The sequence below is a fragment of the Falco punctatus genome, assembly GCF_963210335.1.
Source record: "Falco punctatus genome assembly, chromosome: Z".
Lineage (NCBI taxonomy): Eukaryota > Metazoa > Chordata > Aves > Falconiformes > Falconidae > Falco > Falco punctatus.
In genome coordinates, this window is record NC_137586.1 from 45,642,220 (window position 1) to 45,669,166 (window position 26,947).

At 38.7% G+C, this 26,947-nt stretch overlaps 1 protein-coding gene across 1 annotated transcript; it reads right to left on the minus strand.

Annotated features, from left to right (window-relative positions):
* Positions 1-446: 446 nt before the first annotated feature.
* HSD17B3 (hydroxysteroid 17-beta dehydrogenase 3) lies at positions 447-26,915 on the minus strand. The gene is made up of 11 exons (XM_080373261.1): positions 23,640-26,915; positions 22,303-22,349; positions 15,963-16,038; positions 9,235-9,342; positions 8,397-8,464; positions 7,179-7,214; positions 4,998-5,032; positions 3,876-3,957; positions 2,183-2,248; positions 1,728-1,877; positions 447-1,047 (listed from the first exon to the last, which is right to left on the minus strand). Exons 1-11 carry the CDS (start codon positions 23,791-23,793, stop codon positions 937-939), a joined length of 933 nt encoding a protein of 310 aa, XP_080229387.1. The 5' UTR covers positions 23,794-26,915; the 3' UTR covers positions 447-936.
* Positions 26,916-26,947: the final 32 nt, after the last annotated feature.

Sequence of the window (26,947 nt, forward strand, 5' to 3'; positions counted from 1 at the left end):
AATCTTTTAGCCCTGCTTTTCAGCCAGTTTTTCACCAATGCACTGTGTACCTGCTCATCTCACAGTTGGACAACATGTGCAGAAAGATACTGTGAGGGACTGCACCGAAAGCCTTACTAAAATTGAGAAAAACTACATCCACTACCTTCCCTTCATTCACGGGGCAGGTGACTGTATCACAGAAGGATATCAAATTATTTAAAGAGGCACCCTTTGTGAAGCCATGTTGACTGTGCCTAATCATTGCATTGTCCTTGAAACACTTCTAATAGCACACAATATGATGTTCATAGGTATCTACAATCAAAAGGTTTGCCTTCTGGATTCACCCAGAAATGTAGAATTACTGTGTATCTTTTGCCTGTGCTCCTGCCTCCTCCAGCCCATATCAGGTACTGCAGAAGATGAAGTCATTCACAGGCTACAGAAGATGAAGTCATTCACAGGCTCTGATCAGAATTGTTTATGGTTGCAGACTTCCAAAGGTCGACCGTGTACTTCACAGCCTGAAAGCTTTCTTTTTTTCTTGTTGCAAATTTCCTTGACTTTTCAGAAGAAATCAAAGACATAAAACAGTCACTGAAAGCATCAAAATACACTAAGAACAAGTTTGGAAATAAAGAAAATTGTTGGTTTATTCATAAACATCAAATAAGCGTAAATATTTTTGGCCTCCAAGCTTATATTAAAACAGTAACAAATTTCTTAGAACCTATCTAGGGACCACCAGAGCCACTGGAACAGATCTAGCAAATGTTATGGTCTTTGAAAAGAGACAACAATTAATTTACTTAATAGATTCATTGGATCAAATCACTTATGACTTCACAAGCTCAAACTGATTTGATTCCTTCTAAATTCACACACACATGGAGACACAGTAAAATGCATCTTGCTGGGGTTTCCCATTGCACATCTTCCAGAAAAATGACTCTGTTAGGAGTTCCTCCACCTCTTCTTTAGATAACTGCTAAATGCATGCAGGACTGCTTCTTGAAGTCTGTCGCTGTGGAATACCCACAAAGGGATGAACTGCAGGACACATGCCTTCAGAATAATCAAGCAAAAATAATACAAAGGCAAAGGGTTATAGAAACCTCCTGAAGGAATTTAACTGAATGCTCAGAAAGGTCACAAAAAACAGTAACTATGAAAGCTTTTACTTTATACTTTCAGTTTGTGTGTTTCTCTTAGAGGGAAATGCTCATTCCTCTTAGTTTTCAGCAAATCTGTTCTTCCCTATTCTTTCATTTAATGCTTATCATTAACAGCTGTCATGTATGAATATTTATTCTGTTAGCTTGGTATCCTAAAGAAATTATGTTTATGTGATAGCACAGTTTGTTCTTACGTCCTTCCCTTTCCCCACTAACGACTTTTGACTTTGCAGGCCAATGTCTGTAAAGGAGTAGGGGTCGCAGAAATATTCCTAATAGGGTCATGAAAACAGGCAGCTAGAGAAAGGCTAAAGATTAACCAGATATCAAACTTAGCTCAGCTCAGGACCAAAAGTAGAGAAAGCCACACTGTGCTGCTACCTCTATGCTGTGCTTATATACTCCTTTCTTCATAGTTTACTGGTGCCATATTAGCCTTAACTACCTATTCACTGTTTCTCATGTGATGTCCAACCTTAAGGTCTCTGAAATCAGTCAAAACAACCTGCTGAGCTCAGACAGCCTTGGTTCAGCCTTGGGTACCTATTTACATATATCAAATTCAATTACCAGCATTTCGTGGGCTAAACATCCAAAAATCTCGTTTCCAAAGGTGACATAATCCAGTGACTCGCTAACAAATTCTTCTGCTGTCTTTGTAATAAGATTGGGTTTTTGGTACATTGTCATTGGAGTGGAAACACCATAAGGAGTCACTACCTAAAATAAGAAATCAGCATAACAATGTAATGTCATCTAACATTTACATAAGACCATTCACTCTTCAGAATCCCACAGCATCTGACAAATTATAACATATTTGCAGTGGACTAAGGCACTATGCAGAACAGGTAATGGTATTACAGTGGAATAAGGAAAAAAGCTGCATATAAGGAGGAGACAGAGTTTTGACAGGGTCACCCAACAATTCACAAAGGATGGCTACACTATACAGATCTAGGCATCTCAGATATTCTTGAAGAATTTGTTAAAATGAAGGCAAATATGGCAAGATATAACATCACCTGTATGATAATTCCCTTTGCCTTATACTCTGCTTGTAGTGCTTTGGAGAACGTGCTTATGAAAGCCTACAATAAAACAAAACAAAATAACATTAGCATAGGGAACTAAGTACTTTTATATGTGCTTACAAGTATGTGCGAACAGTTCCTTAACAAAAATGGCCAAGCATCATACAACCTAAGGCACAGTGTGGTGGTGAAAAATACAGAACTGAAATCTTCAAGACAGTTTCTGCTGGTGCACATGAGTAATGGCAAGACTGACTCTATGTGCACCAGAAAAGATGATGCCTGGCATTGGCCCAAGCCAGACATGAAACAAGTGCTATTGCAGATTGGACTGAAAGCTTTGTCACCTTTACAAAAGTGCAGAAATATAAATACCTGAGTCCCATTTATTCTAGCTATTGTTTCTTGTGGCTGTCATCTCTTACTGACACCTACCCTCCCAGTTCAACACTTACACTTCTGTTTCTCTTGCAATAAAAAGGGGAGCAAAATATAACTCATAATTTTAGTGTATACCTATTAGCATAGCCTACAAATACAATTTTCAAAGTCAGGTATTTGGAATTTGGGGGGGGCTTTGTAGCTTCAACTGTTAAAGTGTATCTAAGTTTTTCTCTACACCACTGAAGAGTAAGCATACACTAACTTCTTTGTGTAGAAGTTTCTTTTAAGACTGAGTTTAGGATTTAGATCTTTGAGAAATATTCAGAAGCTTGACCACATTGGATGACTCCTCTGTAATTAGAAATATAGAAGTCCTTCTAAGAAGAAAAAATGACAGTGTTTCAAAGCAATCATTTGACAGGTCTTACAATTTAAACACCAATAGTGTTGTGATATTGCATGAAACATCAATATGCTGCCAAGTAAAATAGTCTCCTTTCAGGGCATTGCAAAAGAAAGTCCATTTAAAAAGAAAGGTACAAGATACCCAAGAATTAAAAAGTCAAAACAATACAATCAATGTACCATATCATTTTGAAATAATATTAACTGAACTTTTTCAAGGAACTAAAATTGTCTGCGTTTTTTTGTAGTTCAAGTTTTGAGTAATGAGAAACATTAAAAAGAGAAAAAGGAAATGGAAAACTGGACTTTCTTACCAGGAATAACTAGCTTTTTCTTACCAAGCTGAACTTTAGCTATGTTCAAGCAAATGTTGTTGGAATTCTTCATTTGAAGCAAACCTGAGCTGAGCAAGTTGCTTCTGGAGTTTCAGTAAAAATCATTCACTCCTCATTTTTATGAACTCTGGGATTTAAATTCAGAGCAAAATTTTCAAGTGAAATCTACGAAGTCAGGCAACTCACCACACACCTACCAGGAATTTTATTATTGGTTCCATAAGCAAAATCTAGAACTCCTGTGCATCTACAGTTTTGAGTAAACCAGCTAAGCCAGCCTAGTTACAGTCATCACTTCCTGGAATGAGGAGAGATTGTGAGCACTGGTATCATACTATTTAATCAAAGGCAAAAATGTTCCAATGATCAGACACACCTTCAGCTGGATTTTGTTTACATAGCTTCATTGATTCTTAGTTCTCAGACAGTGCTAATTTGTGTTTATTATTTCAGTGGAGCAACACTGAATTATGTCCTGAAAACCTGGCCCTGTATTGCTGATACAAACTCTGGTAAACACCTGATGGGGATTTCTTTATAACTCAATGTGAAAGACTTACCTTAGAAGCTGAGTACATTGTGTATAATGGACAAGGGAAAGTACCCAGACCAGAAGATAGATTCAGAATAAGACCCTTCTGTCTGAAATTTAATTTAAACAGTTACATTCAGTTTGCATTTGACAGTATTAAAGTGAAAACCTGCACAAGTGGAAAACAACTTTTTTCCCCCAGAAGGCATAACTCTTCTATTATACTGTAACCTACACTTTCAAAAGACCCAACTTTTATGGTTTAGTTAGGTGTAATTAAGTCTAAACCAGCTAGGAATAATATCATAAGTGAAATCCAAATGCCCAGTGCGATCAGAACGATGGGAACATTGTACATGCTATTATAAATTTAACGGAGCAAAAAATGCCATCAGAGGAAAGATTTTATGCTTCTAAGTAATTGGTAGGTCCCCTTTGCTCATTAGCCAGCACATTCTTTTTCCTGCTCCATGCTTCCCTCTTCACAGCTCCCTGTACAGATCACTAAAAACAATTCATTCAGCAACAACCAGGAAAAAACCAAACCAAACAATTAAACAGTAGGAGTTTATTTTGTTGGCAAAAGAAAAAGCATGCCCTGGCCTCTAAAATGCAGTAGTTAACAATGGTTTCTAGAAACTCTCATCTGAAGATGTTAGCTGCTGGTTTAAGAACCCGCGTCTAAAATACACACTGTATTAAAAGGAGAAAAGGGATCCTTAATTGCATAGCTGAATTAATCTCTCTGATGTAGCGTAGGTATTTCCAGAGCTTGAAAAGTATTATTCCAAGCACACCTACCACTCTTAGAACTAAGAATACAACAATATATTCAAATGCCTTTTCTTGCCTAATGGCATTACATGCCATTTTGTTTTTGTAACATCTGCATTTTTTACCGGGCACAGACCTATGTTTTATATTTTCTGTCCTGTTCTACAGTTGACTGACAATTTGTGGCAGTTCCTATCACTCATTCACACAGCACTAACAGCTGTGCTGTTATCAACAACACAACACAACACAAACCAACAACTGATGGACATACTGTGAAGTGCAGAAGTTAATAATGAAAAAGCATAGCTAACATTGAATAAACTCAAGGTAGCAGCTAAAAGGTATTGGAAGTTCTAGAAAAAATTATTTTTACCTTAGCTCCATTTGTTTCAAAATTATTTTTGTCATCTGTAAGACAAGTATGTTAAGAATTATATCAATTCTCCCTCTTTCTGATGGCATTTTTCAATTGATTTTGTTTTATTCACAAGATTTTCCACTTGCTCAAGCCCCAGCCATATGTATACCATTCAAACAGCTAAAATGTGGCACATTCAAAGTTTTGGAAAACACTTTAGAAATGCTAATGGCCTGCAAATCATCTGAATAGTCAAAAAAATCTGAAGGTTAGTCTTCTAAGCAGTGAAAGTCTTACACTTATCCAAAGCTTTTCAACAGTTTCTGAATTTTGTAATTCTTCAATACTGAACCATAACTGGAAGGAGAAAGTCAGCCTCATAGTGGTTGTGCATTTTCACTTTTGGCTCTACCTGGATCGGAAATAGCAGAAAATCATGAAAAGACATCTTTTTTTCTGCTACCGAAAAGAGTTTTCGTATGTTTTTTAATGCTAATTGTAATGACCCATTCTAATCTTAACAATAGACTCATCACACTTGTGATTTTTAAAGTGCAATTAAATCCATTTTCAGGCAAGAAATCTGCTTCTGTTTGTTTTATTTGAAGAGTATTATTGATAGCAAGCCTAAGTTCCTAGGGAATTCATAGTCATACTACTGACACTTCATAAAAACACACCTACTGTATGAATCTTCTCAGGATAAGAGTGTGACCTAACCTGTAAAGGGCAGTAATGAAAAGTAATGCAAATGATCATCAGCTAAATTCAATCCTTGTTAATTCCTTGTTTTTTCAGTAGTGTCATTGTGCATAACAGGATAGTAGGACCAGGATGGAGTTCACAAGCTTTGTTTTCAGAAAGGATAACACATAACATTTCAGAAAGGTCGTATCAGCTTGGGGGAAGGGGAATTTCCAAGTGAAGTGGAAAACATGGGGAAAGGTCCTACTTTTGCAGTGCTGAAAATCCCACTGGATCTGTGACAGCCAGGAATACCCAGAGCTCAGGCATCCCACTGCAAGAAGTGGTGAGCAGGAATCAAGGCAGGGAGGAGGGAAAAAAAACCAAACAGATTTAAAGATGATGTGGAGCTAACCATGAGGAATGATGGTCAGAAGCATGAGTTCTTTGTGTTTTGGAGGAAGGTGAAGGTCCATGAAAGGCTGGAAAGGACACAGTTGCAGCAGTGGGCGAAAGGAATCACCAGGTCCTGGTGAAGCAGAAGAGGTTGATTCTGAGGTAGGTGTAAGGTGGGAAATGAATGATAAAGTGAGAACCCTTTTGTATCCAGACTGAAAGGGTACAAAATGTTTGCCGTTTTCGTGAGGCATACATACATCTAGTATTCAGACATTGCAGGTATTTCTGGGGTTTTTGGATGTACAAATACAAAAAAACCTAGGAGCAGAAAGGTCACCTAACTACTTTATGGAAGAATTTGTTTCTATTGACTGATATTACATGATTTGTTATCTGAAGCCATGAAGCAGCAGTACAAATTTGGGATGTAAAGTTTGCTAGGGAAAGAAAGATGAACATCTGTTGATAGTTTTCATGTCATGTTCAGAAAGACATTAGCCAAAGTTGAGATGAACTACAAAGCTCTTGTTGTGCTCTTGTTCATGTTAACACGCTGCTTGCAAACAGCAAAGCCATACAAAACCCCATCAGAGGCAGAAAGCATCCAATACTAATTATTCTTGTAAGAGAAGAGGCTAACCAAAATTAGCACCAAGAGGTAACAGTACAGAACTGGGAGTCAGCTCCTCAAGTTTCTGTCCTGCACTGATACAAAAAGATTTTTGCAGAACAGAATTGTGAACAAAAAAATGCAAGTACAGTACAAAAAGTCAAACAGCAGATCTTCCTATTTTGAAGATCTTTATGCTGAAATAAATCTCTTTACTAAAACAAACATGTTTTTGCAAAATGTTTCAACTGCAGTGTAACAATGTGTCTCAAACAAGCAACTGTTTTAAAACATTTCCAGTCAGCTCTCATCAAAATATTTCACAGGCAGTAGAAACAGGTGGGGTCCTTAAAATCATGCTGACATTCCTGATTAAATTTACTATGTGATGATAAATTAAAAGAAAATACACAGGAAAGCTAGTTGGTCACTCCTTTGTGGGACTGATTTTTTTCCAATAAAATACATTACCGATGTAATATAGATGTGAGCGTGTCACATACCTTTGTAACAGAAATAATGTTACAGTTCACAAGGTTCTGCAGAAAGCAAGAAAACAGTTAAGTTCATACTTCAGAGAGTTTGTAGCTTATCTAGGTAACAAAGCTAGCAATTTCAACCTGAAAGCTTTCTACCAAGGCTGTTGCTCTTAGAGCTGCTTAGCTCGTCTCAAATTGTCACTGACTGTGCCTAGGATGTGGGACACTCAAAGGCAGGTAAGCCCTGATTAATTTCATTTTAAACATGGCATTCCAGTCTGCTATGCATCCCTTTAATTCTGTGCCCTCTGTTTTTGCCCAGCTACATCGTTGCACACGGCAAAACCTGGAAGCCTGTGTCCAGGTGTGATGGCACCAGCAAACCAAGCTGGATGCACACAGACAACAAATTTCAGAGGTGCCAGGCAGAGACTGAGCAGCTTTCAGTGGCAGAGGTAGACTATCTGTGCTGCAAAAGCACTGCCCTGTAGATATCCTCCCAAGACCAGTAATCAAACGCAAGTTGCAGCAGCAACAGGCATACCATCTTATGGCTGCAGCTATGAAGGAAAGAGCCTTGTTGGGGATCTCTGATTTGTAATAGATGAGGATACATAGACTGAATGGATCCTGAGACAGGTGCCAGCAAGAAATACACTTAGAAATTCTGGGTTTTCATTGGCTAATACTGTAGAGGTAAATAATAATAGGGTCTTGAAAAACTTGATCACATCCTTAATCCTGTCAAACTATTCCAAGTGTGCAAATTAATTCCCCTGCAAAAGTAAACTCTGTTTAAATGAGGTTTCTCTTTTCTTTTTCTTTTTTTTTTTCTTTTTTTTTTTTCCCCCACATACATAAGCAATGCTATTCCAAAGAAAGTAAGTTTTTATAATAACAAGAACTCAACACTTCAGCTGCGGCTGGACCCCATTGCATTACAGGTGAGCAGTGAGCCAGAGGAGCTAGTGATCCCTGCTACAACCAAGTCAGCTTCACACTCCCCTCTGTCACTGGGTGCTTGCTGCAGTTTAGCTGAAATCTATCATTCTTTTCCTCTTGCAAGCTCTTCTGAGCATTACAAAAAATCAAAATATGCACCTTCAAGCCTGGTTCTTTTCCCACTTAACTGAACAGTTCAATATGTGCTGACTGTAGCAGGGGCAGAATTTTTCCCTTGTTGAATGGAATTACAGTTCCTCGTTGTTATATTGAAAGTAGAAACCCACAGAGCAATCCTACCTCATCTACATCTGGTCCATTAAGGAAACGGCACGGAAGAGGATTATGAAGCATTCCAACATTGTTAACTAATCAAAGGAAATATAATGATAAGAACCAAATCTGGACAAAGGGCATAGTTCAGCTAGTTAAACAAACGGCTCCTCATCAAGTTCCAGAAGCTTTTGAGCTGTATATGAAGAGAAATGTTCTTTAGCATGGAGTCTTGTTCTCACTGAAGTCATTGATACTGATCAGTGACAACTTCAGAAAACATAAAAATAGTCTGTAGCTACAGTTTGGAGGTTTGTTTGTGTTTTGTTTTTGTTGTTTCATTTGTTTCACTATTAAAGCATGATTTAAAAAAAAAAAAAAAAAAAGAAACAAAAAAACCCAAAAAACAACAAACAAACAAAAAAAAACCCACCATCAAAAAAACTTCCCAGAAAAACATGTTTTCATTGTTGCTGTGTAGAACGTGAAAATCAGTGTTAGCCACGGGCTCGTTTTAGTTTGAATGTAAGCATCGCACACAGCTGTGAAAAACCAATAGTGAAAATTAATACCTTGATGCTAAATAGGGAAGAAGTTATCCCACAAGCTGGATGCTGCTTGTAAAGCAGCAGAAGAGGTTTCATGGTAAAGATATCGATGTACAAAGAAACAGGAAGCCTTTGGAGAATCCTAATTCATTTTTAAGACTTGTTCATGATAAGTAATGCTCAAATGCATTAGGCAGCTGTATGCTCGGTTTTAAGTGTTGGCTAACAAGTTGTTATGACACATCATTCAAACAGTTCTCTGTTTTCTACACTGCACTCATAAAATACTATTCAATTAACAGATCTAAATGACTCACCCAGAACACCAATATCCAAGCCTTGCAGACTTTTTTCAATGTTCTCATATATGGAATTTTTAGTGAAATCAGCTTGTACAACCTTCACTTTTTTACCTGTGGCCTGCTCTGTAATTTAAAAGAAAAAAATAGAAAAAATCTTTGCACCTATTCAGAGAAAGAGAACTGTAATTAAGTAATAACAGAAATGATCAGATATCTCATTTAGTAATGACTGCTGTACAGTATGCTATTGTTTCAACTTTCTTGGTTTAAGAAACATTACACCACAAGTAAAACAATCCCACTGTACCCAGCTGGTTTCAGGGAAATAGCCTGGCAAATATAGGATAAACTTATGCCCTGTCATCAGTGAGTTTCCTCCCAAAACCTAAACACCATTTGGTCCTTCAGTAAGAAAAAAAACCCAGAAATAAATAACACAGGACTCCTTCCCCTGGTTATCATAATATTTACAACTGAATGTTAGAGAAGCAAATGTCAGTGCCATATCCTCTACATTAGCACAGTTTTGCAGAATGGGTGAAGTGTTTTCATGTATAAGATGAACATTTTAATAAGCAGAGCTTATCATTTTACATCAAAGGAAGGCAAAACAGGGCTGGATGTCATGCAGTATTTTCTGCATTATTTTCAGAAAATTTCTCTCCTGTTTTGAAATTGGCACTCCTGTAGACTGAACCTTCCCCAGGATTTTGCAGGACTAAAAGACATTTTACACAGGGTATAGCTTAAATTTTACAAGGTCACACAGAAGGGCACAGAAGGGAAAGGGAAATGTGTGTGATTTTTCCACTGTCACTGCTATGCAGGAGCAGAGCCCAGCTATACATTGCCATTTTTCTCAGCAGTTGATTTACTGCTGTTCATATTTTCAGTGAAGTTTCATGAGGAAAAGAGGTAGAGTCTCTTACTTAGTCATTTTTAAAGGCAAGGTTCTCCTTTAAAGGCACCCAGTAAGGTCTTTTCTAACTAGATGTTCACATTGTAAATTCTTGCTACTAAACCTGCTTTCAAGTTTTATGGCCAACCTGAAATCCAGATGAAGTTCACTGAAAATGCAACAGGCAAAACTTGGAAATGTCAACAGACAATTGGATTGCAGATTTGCTGCAAGTGGCAGGAATTCAGGTGCACTCAGATAGCAGAAAGTCTGCTTTGGGTGGTGTTTGGGGAACTGTCTTTGCTTGTTTGGAGCCTCATTTTACCATACAGGCAATAGAGAGCATTGCCATGGATAGGAATCAGACTCACTGATTTCTACCCAAAGATCTTGCTTCATCCCTTGGTACACGTTCATAATTTAGGAAGAGGCCTTGCACCAGCTCCCACAGGAGAGCAAGGCTGGCAGAAAGCTGGGTTTGGGTCCAGTGGGCTAGTTTGCAACAAAACAGAGCCTCTCTTTGCTGGAGGATGAAAGCTGTGCACTCCTGATTTTTCCTCCTTGTCCCTGATATGCTGCAAGTCTCAAACACCTTATACTACTCAAATAATGCAAGCAGTCTGAGGAAACAGCAGACACTTGGACTCCAGATCTGAAATGCGGGCTGCATCTTGTGTGCAATTTTAGAGGACATCTGTCTCCATGACAGAAGAAAGGAGGAAGGAGTGCCCTTTTTCTTGCCCTTTCCAAGCTGTGGTTGTATGTATGAACGAGACAAAACACCCTTTGAACCTTCAACCTATAAAAGCAACTCTAGTGGCAAATGACCCCCTCGTGGTCCCAGGCTGGGGGAATGGTACAACTATAAAGAAAAGGACATTGTAAGTGTAAATGCAGCAAGTGGGAAAGAACAGAGCAACAGCTGGAGCAGACACCTACAGTGACCTTCTGATTGAAGAGCTCTATAAACAAAATGAGATGGTCTTAAAAAGTGTAGTGATGTTGTGGCCATCTTTCTGGCGGGCAATCAGAAGGGCAGCCAAAACTAAAGCAACATAAAAATGCAGATCAAACGAACCATTTGGACTTCCTCTGCATCCCCTTGTCTGTACAGAACTGTATTGCCACAACCAGCACTGTCAGCCAACAAACAAGTACTCCAGATGGCTTTCCTCTGTCTCATTTAAGAATAAAACAATTTATTAAGAAATGATAAAACTATCATGCTGATAAATGAATTATCCAGGGATAGCTCTTCAGAAAATGATAACAATTCTGCAAAGGACAGAGCCAGAAAATAATTTCTAATGCTTCTTATGTCTGTCCCTCTCTGTGATAAAGATTTATGATAGTCTTTGAAGACACAAGCCATTCCAACTCTTCTTAAAAGTCCTAAGCGTGTCAGAAGCAAAAAGCCTAGGTTTTCAAACACCAGAACAGGTTATTGTCTTTTTTGCAAATGAAGAGGAAACAAATTTAAGGAAAATTAAAAAATTTAATGGCACTGTTTAATCCAATGTGTTATCAAATATATCATTAAGGAGGATACATCTTACTCCTTCTAACTTCAGGCCATTTGGGAATCCCACTTGTCAAATAGGATAATGTGCTACCTTTTGACATTCACCAAGAAAAGAATAAATCAGGATGAAGCATGAAGTTGGTTAGAGCATGCAGTCTGCCAGAAAATCTCCCTTTCTATTTAGAGTTATGAAGACCTTCTGAAAACCTGAGGTAGCAAAATGAATGCCCCAGTGACACAAGAACTGGTCTTTGTAGAAAGAGGAGACACTTTTGAAGTACTACAGCAAAATTTGAATATGAAGAGAGAAGCATTCAGGCTAAGACGGCATTCATTACTCAGTGTAAATCTGCAGAGGAGAGCAAAATGAGAAGTTATTTTAACAACAGAAAGAGGGTAAAAAAGATTTAAGACTGAGGAGAAATACAAAAGTTCTGTTGGGTTATAGAGCACAACTTCTGGCTACATTTCGAATATCTTTTTGACAAATGTATTTCCCCAGAAGTAAAAGATAACTCAGATTTAGAGAGAACAGGAAAATACAGAAGAAATAAAAAGAGATGAGGGTTAAAAAAAGAAATTAAACAGATGACAGAAGAGACCACAGAACACAAACTCAGTTGGGGGGTGGGGGCAGTGGGGGCGGAACTAAACGTGGGAATAACTACTAGTTACTAGAGCACTCACAAAATCTGTCCAGGCCCTCAGTTGCTCTGTTACATAGTGGCACATACTGGGAAAACATTCTCGAGCAGCAACATTTTACCTCAAAAGATCAGCAAGACACAATAGGCATTTTTAACAGCCTTTGAGGGTGAAGGAAGGATGTGCCAATTAAGTTGTTTTAAGCTGCTCAGTGATCTCAGCTTGTTACCTGCTTAGCTCTTGGAGCAGGATGGATGAGAGGAAGAGGATCACAGCAGATTAGAAACAACCTGTAGCGAGGAGGACAGCTAAAAGAATTAGTATCTTTACAGGTCTTAGCGGGAGCAAGGAACATTTGGTTCCCGACCATGTGGGGTGATTTGCTTATTCACTGCTTTGTTCTATATTAACAGGCATAATTTCAGGAGGGAGAGGTGGATAAACTACTTCCTGCATCACAAAGCCCAAATTCATTAACCTCATGAACAGCTAGTCTCAACTCATACAGCTGTCTTTTCTACAGATTTCTGAGGATCACACAATTTATGTTTCCTTAAATACAGATGTTTCTCCTAAAAAAAAAAAAAAAAAAAAGAAAGAAAAAAAAAAGCAAAAACCAAACCTACAACAAAAAAACCCACCAGCACCAAACAAACAAACAAAAAAAAAAAACCAAAACAAAACCCACAAAGAAACCCAACCAAACCCCCAAAACGCCAACCACCTTTGATGTAAATGATTTTTATGTCTTACAGAGATGGCTTTTTTAGTTTGTTTGACATTAACAGCCAAACAGTACAGCACATGGTCATATAAATGGATCCTAAGGCATAACTTTTCAATCAGGACCTAGCTCTCTGCCTGTACAGCTTGCTTAGGAAATGTAGGCAGAAGAAATATGAAAAGGAGTGCAGTCAGTAATAATTTCTAATCTCCTGGTATTATGGTTTGATCAATGTTTCACAACCACAGTACTAAATGTATTAAATGAGCAGTAATACCTGGTGTAACAGTCCTCTCTGTCTGCCCTCTATGAGACTTATTTTGCTATCTTTTATCTCATTCAAAAAGAGCTTTCCAGTTGAGTGGATGGAAAACTGTCTTCCAATTCCAGCAATTCTTTACAGAAATGTTTTTCTTACTGTAGATTTCTGCTTGGTCCAGCTCTGAGAGCTGTTTTCAGGCACACCTGTAGCACATAGGACTTGGAAAGCCAAACACTGAGATCTCTGAAATTACCCACAGGTTAAGGCTCTTTTAATTTATATTATTCATTATCCAAACTGAATGTGACAGTATGACTTGGCAAGTAATATCAGTTTGAAAAGGGAGGCAAGTCTTTTAATTACGGTGCGCGACTGGTTGCAAAGAGATTCACAGTGTAGCTGTTAAGAAAAAGGAATCAAGAGTGCCTGTTCTGCAACAAATTTAAATAACTTACAACAAACTCTTTCTCTCTCTCTGTGCCTTAATCTCCTTGCATGTTAGTTCAGGATAATGATAGCTGCTCAGAGTGAGACACTGCTTGTTTAAACGGTTTAGAAAGAAAAAGTGAGTTAGAAAATTTAGAAAAACAGTACAATCATTATCATTAAATTTCCACTTCATTTTTGGTTTCCGTTGTTTATTTACTCACATAACATCGCTATAACATTTTTTCCTTCCCAATGACTGCTTAGCTTAATTACAGTAAAGCCTGAGTCTGCAAATTGGAATCAGCGGAACATTTCCAAAGTTTTAACATAAGCTCACACCCAGAGCTCCCTGCTGATTTTAGTGGCCTCCAGGTCAGATACTCTATGCTTTTCATCACTATATGTTCCTCCCTTTCCTTTTGTTTGTGCCATCTACTTGTTGTTATGTACTCATTTCCAACCTGACACAATAAATAACAGATGAGTCACTCTGGGCTTCAGCCAAAACCCACAGAAAACAATGGAAAGATCTCACTGGGATTTCCCAACAATTTCAGCAAGCTTTGGGGAAGACTCTTTAAGCCCACAACCCAGCTGAACATAGTGCAGAAACCTGATCAGTGCAGCCACCTGATCAGCGCAGCCTGAGCTCCTGGGGTCACACCACCCACATCCCTACATCTTGGATTGCACGGATAACACTGCTGCAGTCAGTGAGGCTTCCTCATGTGAGAAAAGTCATGGGTCGCTTTTGCACCAGGTATAGCAGTGTTTGCAGGGTAAGCTATCTCAGCAGTACCTTGCAGTTCATGTCAAGTCCTTCACTACAGGCTGCTACACAATTCAGCACAGTATGGCCTCAATTAGGAAGGTGGCCAGGGGATGGCCTTATAGTAAATCACAGTGCAGAGGAATTTACAGTATATCATCTTTCCAGCCCTCTATCACTTTTTTCTTTGCTAAGCTATGTTAGTCTCAGGAATCTTATTGGTTTTGTTCTTTGCTTCTGATTATAACTTACAATGCAAAGAAACTATACAAAAACTTTAGCCTTTTTTCTTCAGTTTTCTATTGTAATTCTTTAGCATTTAGCTGCAAAGAAATGCAACAATGACACCAGAGCTGACCTGATTCCCACAGAAATTATTTTTCTGTGGCTGTTTACTTTAAGGGGGCTGGTGTAGGCCGTAGACACATTGGTCTCATGGATACAAGTGCTTATAGAGACTATTCAGGGAGTTGGTGCATTCCTCCTCTGATATCTCTTGCTTCTCAAGGCAAAACAAGTCTATTCCTGGCAAAAAAAGGGAGGGAAACAGGACAGAAAATTTCAGGGTCCAATCCTTGATTTTGGTAGCTGCAGGTTCAGAAGTTACAGGGGGTTTCACCCACTTCAAGTCTGCCATGTCCTTGAGAGCTGTACTGCTCGCTTTGCAGGTTAAGTATCCTGGACCTGATACTCTGTTGGAGGCAGCTGCTAAGCCTGCTTAAAAGCAAGTCTTTCTGAGAGGTGTAGTCTTGGAGAGACACATGCTTAAAACAAGAACTTGTGAATCAAGGAATATGGTGGATAGAAGCCATATATAGAAAAAGAGACAGTGCGAAGATTAACCTTGATTAGAGCAATCTTTAAAGTTAACAGAGGATATAAACTCATTAAAATCCTAAAGAAAATCTAACCCTCAATCTTAAGGTATTTAGACAAGCCATTCCCCAGGGTGAATGCCTAATTTCCTTTGAAGAAAAGAAAGGGAACATTAATTCTAAAGACAAGACTGCCAAACTGCTTTATCAGAAGCCAAATGTAACTTGAAAACCTTAAAAAAACCAACCAACCACCCACACCAAACCAGGTACCTTGACTACGTTTTTACTCCCTCCTTTGTTATGTTTCAAGAATCTTCTTTTCCCAAGCATGAACTGTCTCATAGATCCTTCTAACAGCTCCAGTACTACAGCTCCTTTGCCTGTATTCACAGATTTTAAGGGCGGGTGAAGCCAGTAAAGAACCACATTCACTTTTTTATCAAACCCATTGCTGTTTGAATGATAGTATTTATTTTTAAAGCGATCCATGACTAGGAGGGTTCAAGCAACACAGTAATACCAAAAAATATTTGTAATATTGGAGCAATACCTGGGGCTATATCTGTAGCAATATCTGGGCCCTACTGCACCAGACACTGTACCAAGGGAAGAAACCTCCAGATCCCTTCAAAGCCAGCCTGCTAGACAGGAAAATAAGTTTGAGAGAAACGCTTACCAACTTCAGAGGCTACTCTCTGCAGTTTTTCAAGAGTTCTGCTTATCATAACTATATTTAATCCACGTTTTGCCAGCTGCAAGAGAGGAATATAAAAGTTGTTAGAAAACGGTATGGTGACAAGAATCCTTCAATTTTTTTCCAGTTTTGCAATAAAAGTATTCATGGATTTTTTTAATTGCTTTCATTCACCTGTCACCTGCCTAATGGGTAAACAACATATATTAAAACCAGGCCAAACAATAATCAGTCTTCTAACAGTCTTCCAAAATATCTTCTTCACCGTATAATCTTGGATCTTTACAAGAAAAACACACTGGACAACAATCAAACCCCAATAATATGAACAAAAATAAATAATCTGAGCCGATTTCAAATGAATGAAAGTCTGCAGGGAGTGAAAGCAACATGACATTTCCCAGAAACACTTATTTTTTTCTACGTGGATTTTGGAGGCCAAGTATGTTGATGACTTCCTAGTCATTTCACAACATCATCTTCCACTCTCACATTGTTTTTTATCCTGAGGAAGTAGATCAAGCATATTGAATTGAAGACTCAGGAGTTTGAAAGGTTTTGGACTTTATTCATACTTTTTAAATAGAAATAAAATATGATGCAGGTCAGATGGATAAATTTCTGTTTTTTTTTTCATTAGATGTAAACTAAGGGGAAAAAAAAAGAAGAAGCCAAGGAAAAAAGGTGAATGCATAGGTCCATGCGTAAAAATTCAAAATACAGTCACACAAATATGTATCCACAATGATGCTGGCAATAGTTGAAGTTTATAGCTGCAAACCCTATTTAACACAGTGGTCTTTTTATAGTCATTTTGCTATTACCATCTGCAGAACAAATGCAGAACTAATAGAGAATGGTTTTCTCCTGCTTTTCTGAGGCCTCCCATTCCCACCAGTTGAAGAGTTTTAGGCAAAGCCTGAGAGAAACACAGCCCCAGCTTTTGAAACTAAGTTACTAACAAGTGGAGGCTAAAAGATTTGTGTGCGTAAAGAAAGGAAAGATAAAGCTGAAACTAGAAAAAAGCCTGTAAGAACAAGGAGAAAGAGAGCTAAATTAGCACAAAAGATAAAGCCAATGTCATCTGAAAGTACCAGCTTTGCTTAGAAGAAGAAGAAACTAACCAGTGAAGGTCACACACTGAAGACCCATTCATTTCCACAGCTGACTCCCTGCAACGCTTTCTCCTTAAACCTGTTTCCAGGAAAGTTTGTCCTGTTGGGCTCTTCTGAAACAATGCAGAGAATGTTAAGGAATAAGGACTTTTGTTCAAAAATTCAGTACAGGGGGAAGGCTGCCTATTAAATGCATCAGCCACAACCATTTGCATTTTCAGCACAAAGACTACACTCACAATTCTGTGCTGTTGGAGACCCTCTAACATAATTGACTAGTGCTCCAAAGAGACCTGCACAGACTTAGAAGCTCAGGAGTTTCGAAAGCTTGTTTTAAGGGCTCCATTTGAAGTTCTCAGGAAGAGAGCTCTAATTGCCTACATACTGTCAGATTTCCCTTTGCCCACAGTGAACTTGACTCAGGCTGTTCCCAATTGCAGTCATGGTCTCTGTTTCCATGGTCACTTGCTCCTTTCTGCCACTCGGGGGTGTTCGGATGGGGATTATTTTAATTTTTGTGCCTTCAGACCCAAGGCCAAATACCAGCCATGTCATATATAAAATAAAAACAAAGTTCTAAAAGTTATATTCCACTGGGCTCCTCACTATTGCCTCAGCTATGTCTGTATTTCATTTGGTGGAAAAATCACTCCTACAGCCTAAGTAAGAAATCACTCCTGTTGCTAAGATTGCGCTGTACTTCAGCTGAAAGCACATTTGTGGACATCAAAAACTGTCAAAATTTTAACAAATTTTAAATTGTTAACCATCAAGTGAGAGGATTCTCCCTTGCTGCTGTATACCAGACTAACCAGAGGTATTAAGGCTGTAGCAGCCATTTCTCAAGGCAAAAGAGGCTATACACCTGACTACTCTTTTTTGCTTCCTCACCCACACAGAAAATGTGCATCCTTTTCAGAAACACGTTTCACAGGACGTTGTAACTAGCATGAGATTCAAATGCAACCTCAAGCAAACAAAAACAACTGTGCTTAGAAAAGAATTTTCTGGTCATCCACAGGAAAGGTTATCAGGTTTAACACTACCACATTTCAAATAAGAGTAACTTTTAGTGTAGATGTCTTTAGCACAAAGCATCTTCTGAACATACAAAAGTTTTGACGTTTAGAAGATGGTATCTCCCCTCACCGTTAAGAACCTGGCTCACGGCACTGTGTAACGTGAACCTTCCTGCGTTAGGAAATCGTGACTCCCAGTGGCAAAGGACTAGAACGCTCCTGAACCTCAGTTTGCCAAAATGTAAGATCATTATTACTGACTCCAACCGTAACGAATTATGATAACATAGCATTTACAAATGGGGCTAATAATGAAGAAGGATCAAGCAGGATCTGCATTCTGGAATCTCACAAACTCATTGTTCAAAAGTTTAAACCTACATTAAAGTAATATAAAGTCACTCTGCATTTTCTAGTGTGTTTTTGCAGCTCAGTTCAAGGTGAATTTTTAAACAATAAAGCTTCACGGAAGGCAAGACATGGGTTTTAGATTCAAAACATGCATGTAACTACTACAGCCCCAATTTGGTTATACTCTACATGGATCACCAGGTGTAAAAATGATATGTAATCATTTAAAATCCCTAATAATGCTTTATGGAATCTGAACTGAGAGATTCTTCTCTCTTCTCCAAGATTGTACTGATATGGCCTCAGTGCTTCACCCCTTTTCTTTCCTTGCCTGGGGTTCAGACCTGTAGGGTCTCTATGATTCAAATTTTTCAATTCTTTTTAAGGGTCCAGCAGAGCAAGGCTGAGACAACAGGGCAGAAGGATTCTGCAATCTTCCTGCTAGCTCTGCACCTGTGCAATGCACAGAGAATAACAGTATTTCCAGGAATATACCCAAGGTCAAGTGGAGAAATTAAGAATACGTTTGCAACTGGACCAGGAGAACTCAGATCATATTTAGCTTGTATTAAACTGCTGGTAATACTACACACAATTTCAGGAAATGAAATAAAGGTTTAAGATCTGAGAACTGTTGTATTAAAAAATGAATGCACTGCCTGTCTCAAAATGGCCTGCTGAAACATTGATTAAACACAAATCCTGGCCTGACTTATAAGAGACTTTTGAACTATTAACAATAACAAAAATGATAAACCTCAGAGCACGGCACGGCCTTGTCCATAAATCCAGCATGTTTGAGGTGCTAAGTCAGTAACAGATACTAAAGCATATCTGTAGTTATTACATCGGAAAAACAGAACAAACGAGACTGCACTTGTACCTGAAATGCTAACACCTGAGTAGAGATGTGACACCCTGGCAGCATGCTCATAGTTGACTTGGTTTTGTTCCTTGTTATAAGTCCAGTGAGTCTAAACCCCATCAGCCCAAGAATTAATGGACAAAATCTGACAGAAACCTGGCTTTTGGAGTAAGTATAGCAAATGAGATCCAAAATCCCAGTTCTCTTGATATGACAGCAGTCAGTTAAAAGGTCAGGGTCTTTACACTCAAGAAGGCCAGTCCCTCAAAATCACCCTGATGTGCTAGAAATACAGGCGGAGCCATTATGGAAGCCTGGACTTCCATGTAGAAGAGTCAGGTTCTATGTGTGGGCTTGCCTCTCAATACAAGCTCAGGAAACTAAAGGGACAATAATTTGCTTTGAAAAGTTTGGCATCAATGAAGTAGTGTTCTGGGACCTCACAGCTGCTCGGCTCTTCCCACAGCCCCAGCCAGCTCTCTAGCTATAAACCTTGGAAACAGGGTACTGAACCGCTAAATATTGTGATCTTTGCCTGGATCTGTCTGGTGGGTTTTACCCAATGAACCACCTACTGGGATTACTGTAGAGGAATGAAGGTGGTGGGTTGATTGGCATTGATGGTGTGCAGCTGTGGCCTTGCCTCAGCAGCAGTGGGTTGATTGATATGGATGATGTGCAGCTGTAGCTCGTTCCACAAAGTAGTTAAATAGCCCTGAGGATTGTGGGATGGGGTCTGATGAGGAGGAGCAATGTGATCTGACCTCTGGAGGAAGGAGATACAGCACAGACAGTAGAATCTGACCAACGGTAAAGCCTTGTTGCTGCTTACTAGTTTGTTTGTGCTGCAACTGGATTACCACGTAAAATGCCAAACAGAGAAAGCCACATCATACTAATCTTCCAAAACATAAGAACTGGTCTCCTGTACCATGTACTACCAACAAATGTGAAGCTCTTATACTAGTTGTGAATTGTTACCAGCCCGTGCCTGAGCTCAGGATGTCAGAAAGAAATTCATTACTTGGTGTCAGAGCTCAGACTCCAGAAGAACAGATACTGTGGCCATCAAACAAGGCTTGCCTTCACATTGGCCCATAACACCAGAGGAACCTACACCAGAAGAACATCAGAGAATTTTACATCCCCACATCAGACCAGCAAGACAGCAGTGCCGAGCCAGAAACTCCAAAGGCACACAGATACTAAAACAGCAGGGTCAGATTTATTTATTCACAAGCTACACACAACTGTGTGCTTCAAAATCAGCCAGCAAGATGATGTGCCAGAGCTATGAGCTCACGGGGTGTGAGCTTGGGATCTGCCCCACAGAGCAGTAGCTGAGTACAGCTTCAATCAAAGGGATGACCTGGGAAGGAAGGTACCTCTCAGCATGGATAAAGATGTCTCTCAGTCATCCCGCAAAAGCCAAAAATAATGAACAAATGTTCCACAAAATCTAGCCAGTCCCAGACAAGCTTTTTTTTAAAAGCCCATGGTAGTTGTTTTATTTTTCTCTCATGGTATAAACCAGCCATTCACGTGCTGTAGCTGATCTTTTAAATGGGATTTATTCTTGTATAACCCATACAGCACAAAGGAGGCAGAACAAGGATGGAGGTGCTGATCTAGACATTCACAGGTTGCTGCAGCCTTCACATGGGTAAGTATCACCAGCCACACACACAGTCAGTTCAGCAAGCTGCATGTACAGGTAACTACACCCCAAGGCGTGGGTTAAACAAATGTTTAAGCATTTCTGACAGTTCCTCTCCCTGTCTTCATTCCATCCCATTCCCTCCAGACCTATGTATTCACCAGACCCTTCCCATTCGATCATCACTACAGCAACTCAGTCAGTAGATAGAAGGCAACTTTTCCCCTTCTACCCCACAGGAGAGCTTGTGATCTTTACCACAACTATGCCAAATGCTAAACTGTAATACCTGGTATTTCTCTTCATGCTTCCCATTCAATACACTTGGAAAAGTAGCTATTGTATTGCCATTCCCATTAATGAAAATAATGAGGTAGATGCTTAAACAATGGATACACTTAGAAAGACTAGCTTAAAAATCCTGTAAACGAATTCAAAAGGCAACACATTTTCCTGTCTTGTGAGATATATTTTATAAGGTATGAGCAGAAGGTATCACATCTAATCTCTTGCATATTACAGGCTGCTAATTTTCACCTGGTCACTTCAGCTCTGAAGACAACTCATATTTCATTGCTGTTCAGCTTCTAGAAAGGGAGACAGTTTTGAATGAAGGTACCAAAGAGAAAATCTACTGCTCAGTCACTACCACTAATGGCGACGCTGGTACAAGATAGGACAAGGCCACCCTGCCTTCAGTGTTGATTAGCACAGGTAAATAGAAAGGGGCTGCTGCAGTGACTCTGCACACCAGCAGCTACAAGGACAGCATGAGGTCCTCCCTCCTGCAAGCCTTCTAGAGCCACTGATTCTTAATAATCCATTAGGTTTCCTTATAATTTCCATAGTAGTTTATATTAATTTACACAGATTTCTCCTTTATTTGTTGTTTCAGATATATCTTCCAAAATGTGTTTGCAAGTGTAAAGGCTATAAAATTACATTTTGTACCTTAATGCTGCATCACCTCACTGAAAGTCAAAGAGCAGATTAGCTGCAAAACTGGGAAAAAAAGGACACCTTAGGACAATTCCTACCCTGGACATTTAATGTGAAATCTCCTGGGTTACTGATTTTATTTCCTTGATCTGATGAGACCATTGAGGCATGAATAACTTTTCTCCGAAATGCAGCACCAGTTTCCTTTCAGAACCTGATTAATGCTATTATGTGCATACAGGTGAGAAGGATTAACACCATGTTTGTCACAGTGGCTTTGAATCCTAGAATAATTTTACTAACTTGCAGAGACTGATGAAGAGGTAGCAACAGCCATTTGTTTAAAACAAACTTAAGGGTAAGTAATCTATCTTACCTCAAAGGAATATGCTTTTCCAAGCCCATCTCCTGCTCCTGTGACCACTGGAGAAGGTAGAAAGAAGAATAAGATTACATTTGGAACTTTGTTTTAGTTTATTCTTTCTTGAATTCTTTAATCTTTGTCATCTGTGTTTCTTGAACTTTACAACCTGAATGCTTCTACTGAAGTACAGAATCAATCTCCTTAAAAATTTCCCTGTGATTTTTACATCTTTTTTGTTACTCCATTTAGTACTTTTTGTCTTCAAAGCGAATCCCTCCCTGCAATAACCTATCTGACACAGTAGGTTGTTACTACTCTCATTTTCAATGGAGTCAACAACAAGCAACAAGTCAACTGCCTAAGCAGGCAACAAATCTCCCAACCTTCAGTGAAAATAAGGATTTTACACAGAAAGCTCCACATGCTGCTCCTTACCTCTTGCACAGAATGAGGTCCTTGCCTCACTTAAATCAAAATGAGACCTACGTATTGCTTCTGCAGCAGCTGGTATTCAGGCAGGTCTTTTGCACAGGGGTGGATTTAATTTTTTATTAATCCACTGTGAGATGTGCTTATTAAACACATATTCAATCCAGTCACATGAAGTCTCTAATGTGGGGGAAAGGAATGAAGCACAAGCGTTCAGTTCAGGTCCCTTCTTAACAAAATGCGACCATCAGTGACATCTGTAGCCCAGGAACTCAGAAACTGTAGTACCTGTTCATTCTTCACACTGATAGTAACAAGCTTAAGAAAAACATCAGTGGTAAGTAGGAAGAAGGTGTTTGTTAAACATTTTCTGTTATTTTACAAGAATGTGTAATATCTTTTCAAAAGTACTGCCAAATTGCAGCCTTTGAAGTTTTTAGGCTAGAGTAGATATACCATTAAGGACAGGTCACCAATTCAGAAAAAGCACACTGCAGCAATGTCACCAGGAACAAAGAAAAGTTGCTTTGAAAAGTAGAGACCATATGCTAGACATAAACTAGTTATTTCACATATCAGGAAACTGAGGATATAGGCAATGCTATTAAAACTAAAGCATTTGCAATAGAGAAAAAACACAAGTAGGAATGGGGAGAGAATTCACATCTACACACCAGGTGTGTGAGCTATTACCAGTTTGACTATTTTTCTGTTCTCCTCAAGTAGGCAAAAACTTCAGGCTCATAAACCTGAAGTTACCAAGAGAAAATAAAAAGAGATTAAGCAAACCACACCTAGTAGAAGCTGTGTTTTGTTCTGAAGGGACAGGGTAAGGAAATGCAAGGAAAACTGCTCCTGATTAGTAATGTAACAATACACCACTCAGTTACAGGAAAAAGAAGGTGAAAAGTTTCCTTTACCTGCCCATTCTCCCAGCGACTGAAAGAAAGTCTGAGACAAAGCACTCCAGATACGTGGGAAAACATATTTCATAAATCTGATGCATTTTACCAGAGTACAGAAACAGATCAGACCCCCAATAAGAGTGAATAGCCAATCCTGGAACACTTCCATGGCAGGCAAAGACAGTGAGCTAGTGTGAATCAGTTGCTCTCTCCGCGGGAAATGCCTCTTTCCAGCACACTGCTAGTCTCCAAGTACTGGCAAAGAAGTGAGAAGTCTAATCAAACCACGTGATTTTCTTTTACCAAGGAATGTCCAGAGTTTATATTAGAGTAACATCTCTACACCAAGATTTGTAAATTACTGGAAAAACCCAAACTAGACAGTGATTTCTGGTGCTTGCTTTAGAGGAAAGGTTTCACCTCCTTTCTGGAAACTACCCAAGAACAATAACAACCACCAAAAAAAATTGTCATTGTTTAGGATTCATAGAGATTAAAGATGGGTCTAAATCAAAACACTGGAAAAGAATACGCCAAACCTTGGTGATAGCATGCATCAGCACTACTGCTTACAGTGAAGTGTTAAACTCTAGCCCAGATATTTCCAGTTCGTACCAAAAACAGAAGAATAGATTTCTGTACCAATTCAAAGACAAAATAATAAAAGGTTACTAAAGTCACCTGATTTTTTTCTATACAGAGAAAGCAGTATTATATAACTTTTCACAGAGCTTTCTGAAAAAGAGGTTAACATTATTATGCCCATTTTATAAATGCCGCAATTTATGGCATGAACAAGCAGAGCAATCTATTAAAAAGGGAATAGGACTTTCATCTTTTCTAAACAAAGTATATTTGAATTAGTATTAAAGTCAAGGGCATGTTTCAAAATCTGAAGGGGAAAAAATGCTTACAAGAATAGTTTCTCACTGCAAGACAGATTAAATCAATGAAATTCAGACTTCAAGTGATTAAAAAAATTTTTAAAGTTAACCCATGGAATTTCTCAGGGAAGGCACAGAAACAACCTTTACTCTTCTTTGTAGTGGCAATTTGAAACACTACCCGTCTTTCAGAAATCAGTTTAAACTTGAGAAGAGCAACACTGACTCTTACACACACACTTAGGATAAGGTAAAATAAAATTTAACTACGTACTTTAATGATATTCTTCCACATTTAACACAAGTCATTTCTAAACTTCTGACACCCCGAAATCTCCAACTGAAAAGCAGTAATATATGTCATGTCATGCTACTGACACCTTCAGCCAGAAAACCATGACAGCAGATGCATTAGAGTAAAGATCACATCTGAATCACAGGAAATGTACACTAACTTATCTGTAACAATAAGACATAAAAATCATTACCATCTTAGCTTAACAACAACTCTGTTTCCTCACATATAAGCCCCCTTAAAATTTCACCTTGTTTTACCCATAAGTAAGGCCAGTCAAACCAAAGAAGGTCTGAATATTACATTTCCAAAAATATTTACAATCAACCATAAATTCCCCAAAGAAACACTGTTGAAAGAATACTTAGAATTTTAAGAAGTTGCACTGTGTTTTTCATATGCAACAATAATGCTAAATACCTCCTATAAATGGAAGAGGAAAAAAAAAATCACTTCTATTTGATGATGGTGTCAATATGCAAACTTCCAGTCTTCTCTTTTGCACTTTCAGCTCTGCCTGTGCTCCCTTGCCATTTTCTTTTACACAGGCTGGCAACAAGTCTGACATATGCCTACAGTACTTCATGGGCCTAGTATCTGTAAATCAGGCTAAGATATTGAGAGGAAAAATAGTAAATTCTTTTGAATGTGAAGAATTGTTCATTCAGGCCAGTCTAAGTTCTTTTCCTGAGGTATTGCTTCTCTGACTTTCATGGTAATCACTGCAAGAACTTTATACATTGCATGGGTTGTAAGTTTCTTTGGGAGGCCACTGTACTTTTTCCTCTCTTCATCTCACTCCATTACAGCTAGTCCACCGCTAAGTAATCCCTTTAAAATCAGAGCATGGATAGATCAACGTACAGTACAATATTGATTTCCAGTCCAGTTACTGTTTTTAAGTTTCTTTGCATGTTCCCTTGTAAATACACCTTGACACCTGTAGAACTTAAAAGTTTTAAATTTAAAAATTAAAAATTTTAAAAATATTTTAAAAATTTAAAAAAAATTAAAAATATTGGACTGAATTCTGAAAATTGAGTTTTGTAGCTAGCAGCAAGGCACTTCTGTGAGGGTATGCAACTTCCATAGGTCAATCCAGTATTTCCTAAAATGAGCCCACTTACTAACTCTTTTAAATATGTTTCTCAGGACTGTTTTCTCTAACCACTTTTACTGTTTTTTCAAAAGAAAGAAAGTGAACTTCACAGAGCAAATAAGTCATCTAGTTTTACAACTGTTTTAATATTTCTGATATGAAATCTGTAGAAAAGTAAGGTTAGGACTCCTGACATTTATCTTAAGAGAAGTCAGTTTTAAATTACTACCTTAATTACTGAAAGACCCAATTATTGTGGCTGTGAATGACATAGTGTGGCCAGCAGGGCTAGGGAAGCAATTGCCCCTCTGTACTGGTGCCCTTGCAAGGCACTGGTGAGGCAACACCTCAAATGCTGTGTTCGGTTTTGGGCCCCTCACTGCAAGTAAGACATTGAGGTGCTGGAGCGTGTCCAGAAAGGCAAAAATGCTGGTGAAGGATTTAGAGAACAACTCCTATGAGGAGCGGCTGAGGGAACTGGAGTTGTTTAGTCTGGACAAAAGGAGGCTCAGGGGAGACCTTATTGCTCCCTAACATCTACCTGAAAGGAGGTTGCACGCAGCTGGGTGTTGGTCTCTTTTCCCAAGTAACAAGATACAGGACAAGAGGAAATCACCTGAAGTTGCACCAGGGGAGGTTTAAATTGGGCATTAGGAAAAAATTTCTTCACAGAAAGGGTGGTCAAGCACTGGAACAGGCTTCCCAGGGAGGTAGTTGAGCCACCTTCTGGAGAAATCTAACAGAACATGTAGATGTGGCACTTAAGAACATGGTTTAGTGGTGGATTTGGCAGTGCTAGGTTAACAGTTAACGGTTGGACTTGATCTTAAAAGTCTTTTTGAACCTAAATGATTCTATGATTCTACTTCAAGTATACTATAGTAGCTGACTGTAGAGAAAGAAAACATTTGTGCTATACAAAGCATGTGTGCTTGAAAGCATTTTATGGGTGGGGATCAAACAAGTCATTAGACCAGCTTGGTTCCATGTCAAGGTCTTCCAAAATCTTCTTTTGATTCAATTATTTTTAAAAATCTTGGCTCAT

What these genes read in the sequence shown, in the direction of transcription:
- HSD17B3 (XM_080373261.1), bottom strand. Translation starts at nt 23,793, where the DNA reads ATGGAAGTGTTCCAGGATTGGCTATTCACTCTTATTGGGGGTCTGATC. An exon ending in ACATTATTTCTGTTACAAAG is followed by an intron (nt 5,033 to 7,178) that starts GTATGTGACACG and finishes CTTGTCTTACAG; the next exon opens with ATGACAAAAATAATTTTGAA. An exon ending in CAATGTACTCAGCTTCTAAG is followed by an intron (nt 2,249 to 3,875) that starts GTAAGTCTTTCA and finishes GTTTTATTGTAG; the next exon opens with GCTTTCATAAGCACGTTCTC.